Consider the following 21,080-nt stretch of genomic DNA (forward strand, 5'->3'; position numbering starts at 1 on the left):
TCTTCTCTTCATTTTTCTCTTTTCTCCCTTTTTTTTTTTTTTTTTTTTTTGTAATAATCTCCTCTCTTCATCATCAGCTTTGTGATCATCACAGGTGCCAGGGATGACCCCTTAGAATTGAGCCTTTCTAGAATTAGAATGAGTTCTAAGAGTTCTGTTACTAATTCCAGTTCTATGAGTGCTAGAGTGCTCTCTCTCAACTTGTGTCTAAGCAGGGGATAACAGACAGAGCCATATAGAGACCTAGAGATTTACCCCTGCAGTGGTCCGGCTTTTTACAGATTATGTCTCTCTCATGGCTTCCTTTTCTGCAGCTTAGTCTGATGCCGGTTTGAGTCGGATGAAATAATTTCTCAGAACTACCCAAGTATAGACTGTTTATCCTTAGGAAGCTGTCATAGTCGGGCAGTCATGGTCTGACATCACCTGTCAATCAAGCACACTTATCTAAAAGGGAGGTCCAACTGCAGATTATAATTTGTGATGATTATGTGTGTTGTATTCTATGCATCTAAAATCTGTTGAACATATTTCCATGACTTCATAGGTTCATCTGGCTTCTAATGTGTCGTAGGTTTTCTACGATGTTCCTCCTCCTCTTACACACACTGTATTCTGAGAACTTCTAGAGAACTGAATTCTTATTTCGGGGGCACTTATGTGCCACCGGTCCTTGCCACCCCCTCTTACCACCTAGCCTAACGTGCTAATGTCTACTGTGTGCCGCAGTTTAAATTCACACAGTTGCTGAAGGTGCAATATGATAGGCCTCCTTCGCATGCACACACACACAGACACACACACACACACACACACACACATACACACACACAGCTGCTGAGCGTGCACAATGAAACCTCTGCTTTATTTATGAGATGTGGATGGCTCTAAGGGTGATGGGGGGGTCCTCTCTAGAATACTAAGGCCACTCACAAACAATGCCTCCACACACACACACACACACACACACGCGTGCGCGCATTGGGTGAATGCCAGAGCATTCACTTGCAATGCAATGCTTGCTGTGGGCCACCTCAGAGTCTGATGTAGGACTACAGTATTGACTTGACGAAGAGGCAGAGCCATGGGGTTCCTCAAAGCTTTGTTGAGATTAATGTTAAATGTGGCTGTTCATTGTGTTAGGCAGCAGGGAGGAATGTGGGCATTTCTCTCTGGGAGGAATAATATCATAAGCACACCGCCTGTTAGGAGAAAGAAAATGTCTTAGCCAAGGGTTATTAGTCAAAGGGGGAAAATGTCACTTTGGTGTTGTTAATGTGTGACAACATGTCACGAGGCATTCAAGAATAGAAGAGAAAGTGGGAACAGCTGGGAATAAGGGGAGGGAAATATAAAAAGGCAGTAGAAGAGGAGAGAAGGAGGAAGGCTGGAAAAGTGCTCCGTCACCTGGTCTAGACTCTGAACACAGACGCTGGAAACCCAAGAGGGCTCAGCTGTCAAGTGTTCAGTGTTTCCCTGAGATTAAAGTCCCCACTGAGAGCCAAAACAACACCACAACTAGAACTCGAAACCAATCAAAGCCACATCATATAGACAGAGGACCACAGGGCTAGCAGGAACATTTAACCCACGAAAGGGAGGACAAGCCAGACAGAGAATCAAGCCTGCACCCAGACCTCTCCAGCTCAGCCCCAGCCATGCCGTAAGGTGTTGATAATATTGTGGTTTCAGCACACAGTACCACCCCGATATTGCCTGTGTGCAATAAGGAAGTCATTCAACATTTTAGTTCCAATAACAATCAGGACGTGGGCCAGTAACAATATTGTTTGATTGCTTTGTGTCTTGCCAGTGTGCATTGACATTTTTAGGGGAAGTGTGAAGCTAGTCTCCTGGACAGATTGCTACAGCACCTGTTCCTGGTTAATACACGACGTCTGTCTCAGCTGGTCATGACAGTGACGCACGCACACACACACACACACACACACACACACACACACACACACACACACACACACACAAACACGTCCCTAGCACACACACACACACACAGTTGGATCTGTTGTTCTGGGACAGAAAGGCAGAAAGATGATCCGCTTCCACAAGCTGCTTCCGTTTCTGACGCATGAGCCGCTCTCCCCAGGGATGGAAGCGTTGTCACGACATCAGAAGATGGTTACATAACACGCACACACGGACGCACACACGGACACACACACACGGACGCACACACACACACACACACACACACACACACACACACACACACACACACACAGACTCACCCCCAACAACCATATCTTGCACACCAGGCCAAGGACCATGGCAGCTGGTGGCATGTCACATGCCTGACTGCGTGTGTGTGTGTGCCTCTCCTGCTTTCCATGTCTATGTGTGCTCCTCAGTCGCTCTGTTGCTCTCTGCAGCCTCACTACTACTATCATAACCCGTGGGAGTGACTGTTTGGATGTGGCCATCAGTTGGGGTTAGGGTTAGGGTTAGGGTTAGCGGTTGATTAGCTTGGCTGGTAGGGTGGCATGATGGGAATGGTGGCTAGGAGTCATGAGAGGACGAGGAGGGTCATGCAGTGAGCGGTCCCTCTTTACCGTTCTCTCCACCGTGTCCCTGGTCTCTCCACCGTGTCCCTGTTGTCTCCGTGGAGCCGGTGGTTTCTCTGCTTCATCAAAGAGAATAATTCAGGCTTGCTGAGAGGAGAGGAAGAAGAGAGGTAGAAGAGCAGGACATACAAAGAGAAGGTGGAGCCCCATGCTGAGAGAGTCAACAGCACTTTATGTTACTGAGGGGAGAAAGAGAGAACAAACAAGAAGGGAAGGGGGACGGAGGGACGGACGGAGGGAGGGAGGGAGGGAGAGAGGGAGGGAGAGATGGATGGATGGATGGATGGATGCTCCCCAGCCGGTAGATCTCTACTCGTTTCGCGGCATGCTGATGCAGAAAGAGAGAGAAATGGTTCTCCAGCTAACCACATTTGTTTTATTTATCAGTGTACAGTATACAGTATTTGAAAATACAAATTCCCTCGATTAGAATGCCAAAGGAAGTCATTTATTCAGCTTGAGAGACGCAGCAGTGCTCTTCTCATCCACATGGTCAACTCTGCATGCTGACTACACGCTCGTTAGCACCGCTAATGAAGCCCGCAGTGACTGCTACACCCTCTCTGTCTATCACAACACGTGCGCGCACACACACACACACACACACACACACAGATAGACAGAGAGACATCTCCACTGGACCCTACCGTTAGCGTAATAGAGAGTTGTCTCCTCCCAGGTTACCTCATTAAGAAATGGGCTGCCTGAAATCCATTACCGTTGGGTGATTACAAATGTACAGTATGATAACACGCATAGAAATACACACACGGTTAGCAGTGTCCGATGTGTGAACCCCCCATAATACCAGCCTCAGGGAAATTTTAACCCCCCCCCGAATCAAAACCCTTTCCCCCTTCCAACACACCCCGCTTCCTAGTCTCTTGGTATCCAGACCCAGAAAAATTAAACATTTGGCCAGCAATTCAGAAGCTGTAAAAAAAATTAGTTACACACTAACACACACGCACAAGCACTTTCACAGAGAAGTGCGTGCACACACACACACACACACACACACACAAACAATTTCACTTTATAAAACACAGACACACATGCAATGCTTCTGCTCTCCCAGGTGGGCCCAACAAAGCATTTAATGAGCAGAATAGTGAAAGCATGCTCGAGTTAGCCGGGAGAGATGTTTGCGTGTGTGCGTGTGTGCGTGTGTGCGTGTGTGCGTGTGTGTGTGTGTGTGTGTGTGAGAGAGAGAAAAAATCTGTGTGCCTAAAGCTGAATCCTTCCCCCACACATTATCATACACAAACGCTCCCTATTTCCAAAACTGGGTTGTAGGGTTCAAAATGTCTCCCCCCCACCTGTACCAAAATCCATGCTGTTTATTTGAGTGGCTATACTGTGAGTTTGTGAGTGAGTGAGTGAGAGTTCTGTGTCCTATGGTTCCTGTATGTTGGAACCCTGGCATAAAGGCCTCCATTGTGTAGTGATGAGTGGCAGACCGTTTGGAGAAACCCTACCGCTAAACTAGAGAACACGGTGCTGAATCTGTTTTGACAGGTGTTTTACTGGATCAGGACACAGACAATCACACACACACACACACACACACACACACACACACACACACACTGCACAATAAAGCTTGTTGTTGACCCGAACTGACCCTGGTGTCTGGTGCTGTGTAAGGAGAAAGTGTTGCTAAGCAGGTTGGACCTGCAGTGAAAGGGAGGTTAAACGTCGGCAGGAGGGGAACATGCAGGTAACTGGAGACATCCTATATCCTCTGTGTGCTGCTGAGTATGTATGAACAGGCTGCAGCCCACGCTGAGTGTAGTCTCAGAGATATCTGTATCTGTGCTGCTTACACCAGCAGATCTGTTTGTGTGCTCCTTGTTCTATTGTATCCATTCTTACCTGCCTGCGGCTTGTGAGTGTGAGCGAGCTTTACATAGCCAGCGTGCTGCATTACGGTCCCACGGGATGGTTATCGGAGAGCCTCACCCTGCCTACGTTTCTGTTATCTACTCTCCTCCGGTTGTGCGTTTGAATCCGTTTCGTTGAGGGGATTGGGGGGATGGGCTTTTTTTTTTTTTTTTAACATGGTGTGGTATCTTCCAGGGCTGGAGGAAGACTTGAGCGAGGTCCTGAGCATCTGGAGTGTGGAGAGGGCAGATGAGAGGGCAGATGGGGGGGCAGATGAGAGGGCAGATGAGAGGGCAGATGAGGGGGGAGTTGTGAAAGCCATACACACAATAGCCAATACTCCTGTCAATAACTCAACGCTGGCCAGCGAAACACGGCCCGAATCTTAAACAAGCTTAAGAGCCTCTGTCAGGTTATATGACTTTCTCCCACTATCACTGCCTGTATCAGCGCTTTGGTATAACCGAGACAGGAACTCCAATAAACCCATACGGGCCGTTTCAGATCGACCGCTCGTCCCTATCCCTGGGAAGCTCTTTCACTTGTCACTGAAACAAACGGATAGGTATCAGGTATCAGCAGTGTGGTAATTAGCTCACTTTGTTCTCCTGCAGACTAGGTTGAATCTTTGCCACATAGCTCACACCTAACCTCATATTCTGTACGAGTACCTGGGGGGCTAAGGGATAAGGATCAGTGTGGGATTGAGCAACCGAGATTGGCTGTTGTCCTTCTTTTCATCAGATAAAGAGTTTTTTTTTTTTTTTCCTATCGCAGCCCCGCTATTCAGGGAAATGGGGATGAGTTCATGTTTATTCATACGCTGCTGACTCAAAGGGGTTCACTGGATGAGCTACACTGATAAGTGTTTCAGAGAAAGAGTAGAAAAACATGATCTCTCTGAAAGCCTAATTAGTGTTAGATGAGCTGGGCTTTCTGCACACTGAGTGTCCTTGTTTGATGTTGTCTCTCTGGTGGTAGATGACTAATTGAGTACAGTATATTAAGGCGGAGCGATAGAAAAGCTTTCATGTTGTGCTCATTCGCATCGTGGCGGTTGTGTTCGTGTCTGTGAGATTGTGTGGTCCCGCCTATTCTAATACGGCCCAGCCCAGCTTTGTTAAAAATCCCAAGATTTTTTTCTACAATCTGATGATCATGGATTGCATTAAGCTTTTTTTTTTTTTTCTTTCACTTATGGGGTGAACTAACCTCGTCCACCACTGGTGTGTCACACCATGGAGCTTGCCGTGCAGTAGCAACATCGGATAGAGCAGAGTTTGTCAGACATTAGTTTGGTGATTTGCTGCATGTTCATTGGACGTGGGTTGGAGTTGCCTGGGGATTTAAGAGCACACTTTAATCAATGGTAATGTTCAGCACACTGGCACTCGCCCACAGCAATGTCTGTTTCATTTGACTTGTGAGTCAGCCTGTTACTGATTGCAGTAAGACACACACACACACACACACACACAAGGGCATTTTAGAACATTTTTGTATCGTGATCGTTGTATTAACATTGTTTGTGGGTTGTATCGTTGTATATAGGTCATGACGGAAAATGGTATGGTGCAGCGATGTCTAAATCCAAAAATGTCAAACGTATGCAAAAGGCTGTTGATTCACTGTCTTGTGGCAACCGTAGAGAGACGATGGAAAATAACTGTGGGACAATGTTAAAACCAAATATTGCACAGAGAATGTACCATAGAATATACACTCACCGAGCACTATTAGGAGCGCTGTACTAATACTGAGTAGGGCCTCCCTTTGCTCTCAAAACAGCCTCAATTCTTTGTGGCATTGATTCCACAAGATGTTGGAAACATTCCTTTGAGATTCTGGTCCATGATGACATGATTGCATCACGCAATTCCTGCAGATTTTTCAGGTGCACTTTCAAGCTGTGAATCTCCCGTTCTACCACATCCCAAAGGTGTTCTATTGGATTCAGATCCGGTGACTGGGAAGGCCACTGAAGAACACTGAACTCATTGTCATGTTCATGAAACCAGTTTAAGACGACTTTTGCTTTGTGACATGGTGCATTATCATGCTGGAAGTAGCCATTAGAAGATAATTGTGGCCATGAAGGGATGCACATGGTCAGCAACAATACTCAAATAGGCTGTGGCATTCAAGCGATGATTGATTGGTATTAACGGGTATTGGTATTAACGGAAGAAAACATTCCCCACACCATTACACCACCTCCACCATGAGAAGGTGTACAGATGTTCCTAATAAAGTGTTTAGTGAGTGTGTATGGAGAATACCATGCTGGTTTATCGTTGTCATTTGACTGATCATCCAACGTTCATTTTCAACTCAACCCAACGTTCATTTTCAACCCATGTGCAATTATGTAACAACGTTAGATGATGAGCATCAAATAACAACCTTAAGTCGACGTTGAAAAATAACCATCACATAACAGCACTGTGTGACAATCTCAAGCCAACATTGCAAAAGCTACAGAGCTCCAGTGTTTAAAAAAAAAAAAAAAAAACACACTCACATCAATTTGGTTCGTTTTTGACTGTTACACAACTGACACAATATAAAATGCCCATGGGGACACTTTATACACACCGCAGACAGTCCTTAACAAACAGTGCTTTACATCAAAGCTGTTGTTTTCAGTACATTACCCCTCTGTGCTTTGTAGTCTCTGCTTTGTGATGCCAAGGGACATGGCGGAAGCGACCAGACTGTCACCCAACAGGATAAAAATAGAAGGGGAATAATTAAAGCTCTGGTTGTGAAGACTGCAAAAAATAAAGGACAAATTACCAATGACAAAACAATGTTGTGGGTAGGACTATGAGATGGTGTGTCATGGGAAAGAGGGACTGAGGGAAGGGAGGGAGGGAAGGGAGGGAGGGAGGGTTGGAATGGTGTTGTAGAAGACTAGAGGCCCTGTGTGTCATCCTATGACCAGCATGGTCAAGAGAGGGGAAGTAGAGGGACAACTTGTGAAAGGGCTGATTGGAAGGAAAGGAGATGAGATTAAGGAGGAGACGAAAGTAGATGAAAGAGCGGCAGTTACAGAGAGAAAACGGTTAGGTGGAGTGTATGGAAAGAATGTGTAGCAAGAGAATAGAGAGAGAGTAGAGGAGAGGAGGGAAGATGAAACAAAAAGCGTGATTCTTTGGGGGATACCGCTGTCGTTGTCTGACCAGCGAGACAGAGGACCCCCCACCGACCGTAACCATGGAAACTCACTAAACAATGTCCCAATACCCACTCAGGGGAGGAGGCTCTGAGGAATGACAGGAAATGAAAGTGACATGTGAGAAGTTGCTTGGAAAGAGAGAACGAACGGGGAGGGGGCAAGGAAGGAAAGGGAGAGTTTGAGAAAAAGAAAGGGAATGCTACATTTCTGTCATCATTCGTTTAATGAAGAGGGGCAGACGTGCGAAAGAGCTGTCCAAGTTCTGTCCAGAGCTACTGACACAGATGGAAGTTGGCACAACTCACACTGCCTTTCCCAGTGGACTGTGACTCCGTAGACTGTTAATCAATCATTCATCACATTTATTTGTATCAAACTTTATACGCTTTAAAAAAAATAAAATAATAATAAAATAAAAAAAATAAAAAGACAATCGTCTCAAAGTGCTTTACAACAAGAACACTAAACTAACATTAAACCATAGACCCCCAAAAAGCAGGTAGTCCATATCCACTACCTACTGTGTCCACAATTTGTGATACCAATTTGAATGTAAATGAAGAAAAAGAAAGAGAATAAACTGTGTTCATGCATTTGTGTTGGTCTTTCGTTTCAGGCTGTTGGGGTTGCCTCTCTTGCTGCCCCGCTAAAGCGTATCTGTGTCGATATCACACAGTAGGTATCAGAGGAGGCTGGTGGGGGCAGACATCAGAGGATGGCTCATTGTGATGCATGGAATGAGGAATGGTGTCGAACACACTTTTTTTTTTTTTTTTTTTTTTTAAACAATGAGCCTGTCCTCCCATTTCTGCCTCCACTGTGAGCTATTAAATGTTTATGATAGTCTTAATCCACATTGCTACACTGGCTCTTGTCAGGGATATGGTTTACTGTCTTTGGGCATGAGGAACTGTGTTTTGTAGAGGTCTCTCATCCTCTGAATGGTATCATGCTGTTTTAGTTGCGGCTGATCAGCCTGCCTGGATGTAATTCTGTGGTGTGGGGAGTCCTTCAGGAGCTGAAACAGTCTGCTGCCGGTCTATTTTGAGCAGGCAATGACAGAACACCATGATGGGCCTCCTTGTGTGGGTCCTCCTTGAGTGGTTGAATTATTTGGTCTATTGATGTTTTTTAACCCCGCTCTCTCTTTGATGACATCACCAAACATGGCACTCATTATCTGCTCTGAAGAGGAACCACCAGCCTTGTCAGAGAGAGATGAGCGTACTCCATTCATACACACCACAAGTGTGTGTGTGTGTGTGTGTGTGTGTGTGCATGTGTGTGTGTGTGCTTGTGTGCGTGTCATAGAGCTGTTGTGACCATAGTGTGAGTTTGCAGTCCTGTTCAGGCATGCATCACAGTGCTGGTAGAAGGGGGGTGGCAGTGGCACTGGGCAGACTAAGAACTCATCATTAACATCCAATGTGCTCAACATGCATTTAGTCTCAATCATAAAAAGGCTTTGATCTGCTTTTAGAGTCCATTCTAAACCAGCCAAAGCATTCTGTTTATGGTTCCATTAGGCCCCTCCAGAGTGATCCAAAGTGTTCTGTTGGAGTGCCAGGGTTTGTTTCCATAGAGTAGGTTTGAGTCTATTCACAAGTATTGGTCCGTGTGTCTCAGACTCAGTGCTTGGAGGTGTTAAACCAGATTCTTCCTCCTCTGGAAAACAACTAAAGCATGGAGAACAGTCTTCGATTGGTTCTTCTCCTGGCTATATTTGACCTAAATGGCAAACACAGAAAGCTGTGCCGGTCTTTAAAAAAAAAAAAAATCCCTCTTTTAATCCTCTTTTTACTTTCCCTTTCTCTTTGTGTTGTGCTGAAAAGGCCTCCCAGCTTTTTTTTTTTTTCCCCCACTAGTGAAAGGGTCTGTGAAGTGCTGGCGTAGTCTAACTCAGCAATCTGTCGCTCTTCACTCCTCTTTTTAACTCTCTCAATAGAGGAATGGAGGGTCAGGGGGGGGAGCATGCACTCTCACCCTTTCTTTTCTCTCTCTCCCTCTCTCTCTCTCTCTCTCTCTCTCTCGTTTCGCTATCTATAGCATCCGGCTCTCTCCCTCTTTTTTTTGTGTGCTATTTTCTGAAATCACGCCTCTCCCTCTCATTCGACCCGACTGCCCTCAAAACTAGAATTAATTTAGAGACAAACCAGACAATAGTAGACATCCATAACATGCAGCGATTATAACACTGTGGATTAGTGAATAATCCCAGTAATTTAATTAAGAGAGTTTCATAGATACTCATAGCTGGCTAGTGGGCAGGAGTATGGAGACTAGCACAGAGCGACATGGCCTCTAGACCGCTGTAAACCCACACGTAACCCACACATGAGACTGACCGTGCGCACACTGGCATGTATGGATTTCCGTATTGTGAGAATAATGGTGTGTGTGTGTGTCTGTGTCGGCGTGTGCATGGTTGAAGTGATGGTGTGTGTGTGTGTGTGTGTGTGTGTGTGCATGGTTGGAGTGATGGTGTGTGTGTTGGCGTGTGCATGGTTGGAGTGTGCATGGTTGGAGTGATTGTGTGTGTGTGTGTGTCTGTGTGTGTGTGTGTGTTGGCGTGTGCATGGTCGGAGTGATGGCGTGTGTGTGTGAACACCCACCGTAGACGATTGATCTGATTCCGAGTGACATCCCCATCACTCTACCTAATGAGCACCGTCGTCAGGGAGACGGAATAATCGCTGTGGATACGGACAGGGGCGGGGCTGTAGTGCTCTGACGAGAGGGAATTGGAGTCATCTGTCTGACGGCTGATAAACGGGGGAATGGAGGGGTGATGGAACAGAGAGAGATGAAGATAGAGAGGAGGGAGGGAGGGAGGGAGGGAAGGAGAGGGGTGGGAGGAGGGAGGGAAGGAGAGGGGTGGGAGGAGGGTGGTCCATGCTCTGTCAGATACAGCACCTCTGGTACCGGGCAGATAAAGGCTGCAGCGCGTCACATGGGCAACCACCATGACCTGGAGAGAGTGGAACGTTATAACCCCCCCCCCCCCCCCCCCCCCAAGACCCAGTCTTCTCCAATTCTTCCCTCCCAATGTTTCTAGTTCCAGAGAATGAAGCTGTTTAGAAAACCATGAGTAACACCACACACACCTCTCTCTCTCTCTCTGTCTCTCCCTTCCTCCTCCTCTCTCTCTTTCTCAACTCTCTTGCATTCCTCCCAGAGCGAGGAGAAGCTCTGAGGCAAGATTTGGCCTGCTTCCACCTCCACCCCCTTTTGTTCTCCTCCTCCTCCACCTCCACCCCTGTCCCAGCCTGCGAGAGAATCCAGTTTGGCAACTTTAGTAACGGCAAGCAGAGGCACATTTTCACGATGGCAGCGCTGCACGGTCTCCTCACACTAGTTCTGATGGAAGACAAGACACAGGGGAGAGGAAGACACTTCTGAGGAAGACACACACAGACCAGGCGAGAGACGGGCTCATTGTAATGCATGGAACGGAACGGAACGGAACGGAACAGAACAGAATGGAACCGGGGGCGGGTTCGTTACCGTTCCTCATGCCATTCCATGCATTCCAATGAGCCCGTCCTCCGATTTCCGCTCTCCCCCAGCCTCCCCTGCCATAGCCGGATCAGCAGGAGAACCAGCCTGGCTTGGTTTAGTGAAGGTGACCATGTGGAAAGGCACGGTGCAGTCTCTCCTGTTAGTGTGTCTGCTGCTCTGTCTCTCTGCGGCTCTGGCCTAATTGAAGTGGAGTTTAATATCCTCCGTTTGAAAAAAGAAAAAAACCCACCCGGTGCCTTTTGAGTGCTCCCATTTGCATTTATGAAATATAGTTCACATGGAAGATATCAATCTCTCCAGCGGCTAATGGAATCTTTTATATGGTGTAATTGTGTGGCTATGCTGCTCGGGAGTTATAACTCTCTTTTGTGGCGGGCGCTTTATCTGCGACTTGCCCTCTCATTAAAGAATAAAGTGTAAAAGAGGATATGAGAAAGGAAATGTGTGTTCCCCGGTGTCCCTGTTTTATTGTGTGTGTGTGTGTGTGTGTCTCTCTCTCTCTCTCTCTCTCTCTGTCTCTCTCTCTCTCTCTCTGTCTCTCTCTCTCTCTCTCTCTCTCTGTCTCTATGTGTGGTGTGTCTCTCTGTGTCCTTCTGTGTGTTTGCTATAGTTATTCACATGCACAGGGTAACAGCACTCTCTTTTACCCACTGGCTGTTAGCTATATTTCAGCCAGTAGGGGTTTAGTGGTTGTGCAGTACTCTCCCTGAAACACCATGAATTACTATGCAGTGCATGCATACATTTTTAAACAATGACTACTTCAGAGGAGGGATAAAATACCTCTGTAAGACTTCCACCAGGGATAAGACTTTAATTGATTCAGCCCTGTTACTGATTAGATCCATGTCTGATTTGTGCATTTAAAACAGTTGTTCCCTTTAGGTCTGGTTTGAAAGGGGTATGATATTGCTGTTTTAAAAAAAACAAAAAAACTCTTGAAATGTCTTTTCTTTCTTTTCAAGGTGGAATATTTGTAATATATTGCAATGATTGCTCTCTTCCTCTGTCTCTCAACTGCCTATCCCTGTCTTACCTCTTCCAGATCATCTACTTTTCATGTTTACAAGACAACACTTCTAGTTGTTTGACTGTAGTCAGTGAACATTGTCCTGTTCTAAACATAGACTAGAGATGGGGGGGGGGGGGCAAGATGTTTTTCATTCCAGAGAGTGAGAGAGAGAGAGAGAGAGAGAACTCGTAAAAGACATTGAGGACTTCTAGAACATGGATTCAAATGTGTTATATGTCATGTCATAGTGTTCCCTGACCCACACACACACACACACACACATACTCTTCCATGTTCATTGTCATGTGAACACAGAGTAGTAGTAAAGGTCCTGTGAGCCCTTGTTTCTGTTCACCTGACTCCTACTCCTGGGGAAATAGAGCATGTGTAATTCCTCTCCGTCTCTGACACACTAGTGTGTGTGTGTGTGTGTGTGTGTGTGTGTGTGTGTCTGCATATTTGTATGCTCTGCTTACGTTCTGATAGTATTATTGAATCTTTCTGAAATGCGGCATGATGGTCATATGTGTTAGGAATCTGGGCCTGGAGAGGGATTTTATCTACTGTATGTAGGCTATTCATACAGTATGCCCTTCGTCTGTGTCTGTGTGTGTCCCAACCCACAGTTTACTCGAAGTCGAGGTTCTTGGTCCAAGACCTGTTATATCCTCAGGTTATTTGAATGTTTTTGGTTTGTTCCGCAAGTCTAACCCCGCATCTCTCTGTCCTCAGGGGGACTCCATGAAAGATGACAGAGGAGGTGATTGTTGTAGCCAAGTGGGACTACACGGCCCAGCAGGACCAGGAACTTGACATCCGGAAAAACGAGCGCCTCTATCTCCTGGACGACTCCAAGACCTGGTGGAGGGTCCGCAACGCCGCCAACCAGACGGGCTATGTGCCCTCCAACTACGTGGAGCGCAAAAACAGCCTGAAGAAAGGCTCCCTGGTGAAGAACCTCAAAGACACACTAGGTAAAAGAGGCGTGTGTGTGTGTGTGTGTGTGTGTGGGGGGGGGGGGGGTCAAATCTACTACTGTAGGCCTACATCAGACTCCGAGTTAGCCCACAGCAAGCATTGCATTGGAAGTGAATGCTCTGGTATTGTGTGTGGTGTGTGTGTGTGTGTGTGTGTGTGTGTGTGTGTGTGTGTGTGTGTGTGTGTGTGTGTGTGTGTGTGTGTGTGTGTGTGTGTGTGTGTGTGTGTGTGTGTGTGTGTGTGTGTGTGTGTGTGTGTGTGTGTGTGTGTGTGTGTGTGTGTGTGTGTATTATGTATCTGTTTACTCCTGTGTGTCTCTGTCTGTGGGTACATACATATGTATGTAGTATTGATGTTAGTGTTGCCTGGTCCCTACAGAGCCTTCATTAGCAGGCTTGTTGCAGAGAACACCTGTTGTTGGCTCACACTGGTGGCAGAGTAGATCAGCTGAGGAAAGTAGAGCAGCCTTACTCCCCTCTCTCTCTCCCTCCCCCTGACCCTCCCTCCTCATCCTGCTAAGCCTGCTAGTGGCGATGGATGAGGTCTTTACGAACACCTCTCCTGGTGTGTGTGTGTGCGAGTGCGAGTGTATGTGTACTCTTATCTTTTTGGCCTTTCTCTCTCTCAGACAAGTTAGGTCTGGTTCGGTAGCTGGCTGTTTAAATGTATGACAACCTCTCTCTGCCTCTGTTCTAATTTACTGTTCTGAAGACCAATCCCTGAGTGTTCAGTCGGCCATCTCTCTCCGCTGTCACAACGAGGTCCCTCTGTCGGTCCCGACATGAATACAAACACCGGCTCATTTCCTCCTCTGTTGTCTGTGGTTTTAATGACCCACTCAGACAGCCAACCCACTTTCGCCAGATTGATTTCTCTAAAAAGATGCGTGTCACATTGAGAAAACACTTCGCACTCTTACAGGATTACGCTGGATTGCGACTTATCTACGTTGTTTACTAAACATGGATGGATTATTAAATGAGGGTTTATATGACGGCTGCAGGGGTTGATCAAAAAACCGATACCCCCCCCACTCCCCCGTCCATCTGCTCGCTCTCTCTCTCTCCCTCCCTCCCTCCATCTCTGTCTCTGTCTCTCTCTCCCTCTCTCCATCTCTCTCTCTCTCTCTCTCTCATTAAGCAGAAAACAGGCCTAGTTTCTCCTGGCAGTGGTAAATGTATGAATTAACTCTTGTTTGCATCCTATCAGCAGACATTAAAAAGCGTTTTCCATAGTGTGCGGAAATGGCTCGCCTCAAATTGCTTCTCCGCTGTGGAGAGAGATTTGTTTAATTGAGTCTACTCTTCCAGTGTGGTCATAAAGGTCACACATGAGCATAGACAGAGAGTAGTTGAAGAGGGGATGAGAGGTGATGGAGGGAGTGGAGGAGGAGGAGGAGGAGAGGAAGAGGGGATGAGAGGTGATGGAGGGAGTGGAGGAGGAGGAGGAGGAGAGGAAGAGGGGATGAGAGGTGATGGAGGGAGTGGAGGAGGAGGAGGAGGAGAGGAAGAGGGGATGAGAGGTGATGGAGGGAGTGGAGGAGGAGGAGAGAGAGAGGGGATGAGAGGTGATGGAGGAGAGGAAGAGGGGATGAGAGGTGATGGAGGGAGTGGAGGAGGAGGAGAGAGAGAGGGGATGAGAGGTGATGGAGGAGAGGAAGAGGGGATGAGAGGTGATGGAGGGAGTGGAGGAGGAGGAGGAGAGAGAGAGAGAGAGAGAGAGGAAGAGGGGGTGAGAGGTGATGGAGGGAGTAGAGGAGGAGGAGTGATGGAGAGTGTCTGATTCCCTGCCTTCAGGGGGACATCTACCAGAATATGTGGGCCAACAACACTGCACAGCCTGCCACTTTTGTGTGTGTGTGTGTGTCTGTCTGTCTGTCTGTCTGTTTGTCTTTCTAGCTCTCTTCTGTCGGTCTCTCACACTGACATACTGCTCTCCATTGATCAGTGGATTGATTGATCAAGTGTGTATTCTTCAGCCTGATGGTTTCGTAGCCTGTGGTGGACATGAATGACCCGCCCCTGCGTTACCTTATTGAATTGAACACTCAGGGCCTGGTTTAATTTAGATTCTCAGGTCTTCCCCTGAGCCTCCTCCACGTAGGCTAGAACAGTTGTTCGGCGTTTCAGATCTAGGAAGTGGCCATGTTGGTTACTGCTCATATTCACCAACCCAGTAGGGTCAGAGAGGAGGATCAGACTGAAATGGAACAGAGCCCTTTGGCCATGTCTCAATGTTCATACTGCGACCTATTTAGTAGCCGTTTTCATTCTGCAAGAAAGTTCTGTAGTATGCGAAATGTAGCGAAATTGAGTATGTATACAATGCCAGGATGTCTAGGTTTTCCATTCCATATAGTATGAATTCACTGCACACTATTCAGGAAGTCCTTTCCCATTTTAGTCCCACAATTCAACGGAGCAGGTAAGGGAGGCAGGCAGTGGCGAAAATGAACCAATTACTGTCAACAAACATGGTTGAGCTACAGATGCTGGTTTCTCAGGATGAATGAGGTGTTGTATGTTGAAATGTGTCGCTTAACTGAATACCTTTGACGAAACAGTAGGCTCTAGTCTGTAGTATTGTTAGTATGTAGTATATACGTTGAGTAAAGTAGGCAGTATGATCTTGCGGACATGGCTCTAGTCTCACTTCAATTGAGGTCACCTGACTGCTTGAGTGCAATGCCTGCTGGGTAAGATCATTGGACCTGGTGAGACATTCTCAGAGAGGTCCTCTGATTGGCTATTGACAGTTATTGAACATATAGGCTCATTCTACGGTGCTCACACTCCTCTATTGCAAAGCATTTTCACAGTAGTATTCAAACAGGGTTTTTAGATCTCATCTTCTCATGGTTTGAACTCTGATTGGAGCATGGAAGGCTTGGCTTGGTAATGTATGATTTGGGTTTGGGTTTCGGAGTCTGTTCCAGTGTGTGTACATTTCAGTTCACAAGTCACAACTGTGTATAATGGATGATTGTTTCTCTGTGCCCTGAATTGCACTGTTGAGGACAAACGATCCCACCAGGACAGGCACAAAATGGCGGCGGCTGTGCTCGCTTCTCCTTTGATCGATACTGTACTGTACGCCTGTAGTGCAACAACCTCCCCGCAGACACAAAATGTCCCCCATGGTTTCACTCCCGCCTGACAGATTAACAGTGTATACACAGAAATACTGCCCCGTGATAAAATGTCGGAAAACATAAACAGCTGGATGTGTTGATGGACTGTTTTATTGACCAGGCACTGAGCCAGCTGTTTATTCACCATGCTAACACAATGTTATCAAAGCTATGGGAACGAAATGGGGGGGGGAAAGTCCAAAGACAAATTACCCTTAACGACAAGCAATATCCTCATACGTTCCCTCTCAAGGTTCTTATAATAAACGTAACGATAGGATCATTTATCAGCAAGTTAATCCAGAGTCTCTTCCAGTTAGTGAACTTCCAGTTACTATACTGAATACATAGCCTAGACACACACATTACACTCTCAATCATGATGGACCGAGCAAGATGCTCCAACCACCACGCCACTCCAGACTCCCCTCTGCCTCTCCCCAGGATTAGTATGCATGCTAAATTGGAATAACTGTATTTGTATAATTGTATGTACTGATTCAGATTCAGAAAGCCATAGTGTCCTCAGAGAGGCAATTTGTTGCACAGCAGTAGTTCTCAGAAACACAACAGACAAGGTAAAATACAACAACAACAACAACATAAACCGATATACATAAACAGACCTATCCATAGTGGGCTATAGGGGCTGTGCTACATGCAGGGGGTGGCCTGCTATAGTGTTGAAGGGGGGAGTGCCCAGATAATTAAGTGTGTGTGGATAATTAGTCCAATGTCTTGTTAAGGTGCATGATTGCTTTGGGGATGAAAGAGTTGTTTTCGCTTGGTTGGGTTTCTACACCTGGGGTATTCTACACCTTCGACCTGGGGGGGAGGAGTTGGAATTCAGGGGTGGAGGGTGGAGGGGGGGTTGGGGGGTGGGTGAGAGGGAAGAGTCCAGCTCAATCTTGTCTTCCTTCTGCAGGACTCTGGCCAGGTAGAGGGATGACAGCTGTTGTTGTTGTTGCTGCCCTATGATTTCCCTCCATGCCCTGACCTAATCCTCCCTAACCCATTGCTCTGTGTCACTTTCGCATTCCACTACCTCGTTCTCAAAGTGCTACACCAGTAAAGGGTGGGGGTAGGGGGTGGGGGGTGGGGGGGGGGGGGAGATGAACTCATCCATTACCCATGACACTCTAGCACATTCTCATGTGTTCAGTATGCTAACTGCTGACACTCCTGTGGTCTCTAGCGTGTTAGTATGCTAACCTCCGACTCCCCTTAGTTTTACACTCATGCTGAGGAAGTCCCATGGGTCAGACTCTAAGACCTGATTGGAAAGAGGCCTCTGTGTCCAGGGGGATGAAGGGATGGAAGGAGGGAGACAGTGTGGGAGGAGGGAGGATGGAGGGATCTGGACTGTTCCCCTGTTCAGCCAGAAGGCCAGCTCCTTGAAGTGGAAATGAGGGAGAAATAAGTGGTGTGTGTGTGTGTGTGTGTGTTGTCCTGAGTTGTGCAGGTCTTACTGGGAGCCTGTGTCTGCTGCCCTCTGCATATGTCTGCCCTGTGGTAGTAGACAGCCCGGTCTCTCCGCAGGACACTGGCTAAGGAGGGCAAGATTCACCTTGGGTTACATCAGGGAGGACAACATAGACACATACATATACGCACACAGGCTTACAGGGACTTTCATGCTGATGACAGTTGACTCTATTTTATTAAACATAATGATCTTTTCAATATTCCTGTCTTGTTTGCATTTGCATCTCTCTCTCTTTCTCTCTCAGTCCCTCTCTCCCTCTCTCTGTTTTCTGTCAGCTGTGTTCTCTGATGTCTCTGGTTCGCTGCGTGTTAGAAACAGCTGCCAGGGGACCGTCCCTCCTCTCTCACTGACAACTGAGCAGCAGGAAAGTTTAGTGCCACTCTAGGTGAACCCAATAACTTCCCAAGTCAACTAGATATGATCTGTTCAGCTGTTGTCACTTAGACACCATGGTCCATGTGTTGAAAGTAAACAAATGACAGTACTCTTTTTTTTTCTTAATTTTTTTTACATTGTGTGTACAGTTCACTGCAATGATACTATCTTTGGTGATTGTTTTAGTTCTATGTTACATTGGGGTGACACACATTCCGTTCATATTAGTTTGATGGATTTGTTTTCTGTGTGCGGCTCTTGGGGGGGAAAAAAACCCGCCCTGATGTGGGTTATGTGAGTGCACGGGCACCACATGGAACGCCTGCTCAACATCGTTTTCCTCATCATGTCATATGAATCCTCCCGGCATGCCTTCTAACGAGGAGGGAGAGCTCAGTGATGTTGTGTGTGTACAACAAGACACGTTAATTCATTTATTTAGTTTCAAAGTGCCTCTTCGCCAAAGTCTCAACTCACTAGTACACCCTATAATTAACCCAAACACATAACAGAAATAAAAAAGCGTCCAAACGCTGGCACCCATCTCCATCGGGCCCACTCTAAAGTGACGGCTCAGCCCTGTAGAGGAACTCTGCCAGGAGTTTTAGTTGGCCCCCGAACGTTCCCTTACAGCCCTCCAGGCAGTAAATAAGTGTTGAAACAGATCTCTTTGTTGTGGAGGAGTGTGAGAGTCAGAGACAGGCAGGAGGAGAGACACCTTTTGATCCTCTCGCTGGCTGTCAGTTACGGGCCCAGGCAGCCTGCTCCACTTTCCTCCCCGGTCTACCAGCCTATTTTCAGCCTTTTGATTAGGAGAGAGGCGGGTAGAGCGTGGAGGTGCTGTTGAATACCTGGTTTAATGAGCCATCATGACTCTGAGCGCCCTGTCCCCACCACATGAGCAGTCGGCACATGTTAACTCATAGCTGTTCTCTGTACATGTATGTATGTATGTATGTATGTATGTATGTGTTGTCATTTATGTTAATGTGGGTCAGAGATGATGTACATGTATGTGCCTGCACGTATGTGTGCAACTCTGTGCCAGTAGTATGTGGGTTATTTTGTGTGTGTGTGTGTGTGTGTGTATGTGTGTACGTGCACTCCACTTCTCTGCTCTCTAAGGGAATGCATCCTCCTCCGTCTGAAGTGTTTACTCCCCCGTTGGGCCCCAAGTGCAGCCTGCAGCCTCAATTACTTCCCTGCCCCTCTAACCCCTGCCTGCTCTCCCCACGGAGCTTCACGGCCTGGCCCTGCCCACGCATGCTAACCAGCCTCATCTGCTGCCTCATTTCCTCTCTTAGCCTCTCTCCACTGCTGCAGTTAATGGCTTATCCAACAGCTCAAGTGTGTGGGATTGTAGATGTAGTCTTCTCAAGGTAATTGAAAGACGTAGGACCTATTCATCATAGAAGCCTGCACGTTGAAATGCTGGTGGTTGAGCTAGTTGGAGTGCTTTTGATTGTACCTGTTGGACCCGTAGACTGGAGAGCACTGCTGAGTTTGACTGTTTATGAGAGAATGTTAGGTGAACAATACTGATGATACTTTCTCCCTCCTCTCCTCCTCCTCCCTCCTCTTTCTCTTCACCCCCCTCTCCCTCTCACTTCACTCGCTCCCTCTCTCTCTTTCTCTCTCTCCTGCCCCTCTCCTTGACTCTCACCCCTCCTCCTCTTAGGACTAGGGAAGACCAAGAGGAAGACTAGTGCCCGTGATGCCTCTCCCACACCCAGCACGGACGCAGAGTACCCCTCCAACGGGAGCGGGGGAGGAGGGGGAGGGGGAGGAGGAGGAGGGGGAGGAGGAGGAGGAGCAGGGGCAGAGAGGGTCTATGACCTCAACATCCCGGCCGTGGTGAAGTTTGCCTACCAGGGGGAGAGGGAGGACGAACTGACGCTGGTGAAGGGCTCCTGGGTGGTGGTGATGGAGAAGTGCAGCGATGGCTGGTGGAGGGGGAGTCAGGGGGGCCGCGTGGGCTGGTTCCCCTCCAACTACGTCCTGGAGGAGGGGGGAGGGGAGGAGAGGGGCGGAGGAGGAGGAGACTCCCCCGGAGGCTATCGGGGGGCGACGCTGGCTAACGGGCGTGCGGGGGGCCGCGGGGCAGGAGGTGGGGGCACAGGCGGGGGCGTGCTCCACCTGGTCCAGACTCTGTACCCTTTCAGCTCGGTGACGGAGGAGGAGCTGAACTTTGAGAAGGGCGAGGTGATGGAGGTGGTGGAGAAGCCCGAGAACGACCCAGAGTGGTGGCGGTGTAAAAGCAGCCGTGGCCTGGTGGGCCTGGTGCCCAAGAACTACGTGGTGGTCCTGAACAACGGGCCCCCGCTCCCCGTGTCGGCCCCCGCCTCCCCCCTGAACCGCTCGCTGGGGCCGGCGCGCGTGGGGAAGTTCGCCGGGAGGGACTGGTACTACGGAGGCGTGACCCGGAACCAGGCGGAGAGCGTGCTCAACGAGAGAGGAGAGGAGGGAGACTTCCTCATACGGGACAGCGAATCATCGGTGAGTGAAGGAGATAGGAGAGAAGGGAACGAGAGAGCGCGGGGGGAAGGTAGGGTGGGAGGAAAGGAGGGGAGGGTGACTTCCTCATACAAGACAGCGAATCATCAGTGAGTGAAGGAGATGGGAGGGAGGGAGGCAATGAGCGAGCGAGGGAGGGAGGGCGACTTCCTCATACGAGACAGCGAATCATCAGTGAGTGAAGGAGATGGCAGGGAGGGAGGAGAGAATGGTGGCAGGATGGATGGTGAAGTGTTAGAGAGAGTTAGGAGGGAGGGAGGGAGGGAGGTAGGAGAGATGGTTGAATGTAGGAGGTGAGGGAGGAGAGGAGGATGTGAGTGGATGGTGAAGTGTTAGAGAGAGTTAGGAGGGAGGGAGGTAGGAGAGATGGTTGAGTGTATGAGGTAAGGAAGGGAGGGAGGGACGGAGGAGAGGAGGATGTG

At 48.0% G+C, this 21,080-nt stretch overlaps 1 protein-coding gene across 1 annotated transcript in view; it reads left to right on the forward strand.

The window, feature by feature from the left end:
• The window catches only part of nck2a (NCK adaptor protein 2a), a 31,293-nt gene that overhangs the window by 7,864 nt on the left and 2,349 nt on the right, over window positions 1–21,080 (forward strand). The window contains exons 2-3 of the mRNA XM_083681614.1: window positions 12,908–13,149; window positions 19,823–20,640. Coding sequence (XP_083537740.1) covers window positions 12,924–13,149; window positions 19,823–20,640 — 1,044 coding nt within the window. The 5' untranslated portion in view covers window positions 12,908–12,923. The remainder of the gene's footprint in view (window positions 1–12,907; window positions 13,150–19,822; window positions 20,641–21,080) is intronic.

The sequence above is a fragment of the Argentina silus genome (assembly GCF_951799395.1).
Source record: "Argentina silus genome assembly, chromosome: 12".
In the NCBI taxonomy this organism is placed as follows: domain Eukaryota; kingdom Metazoa; phylum Chordata; class Actinopteri; order Argentiniformes; family Argentinidae; genus Argentina; species Argentina silus.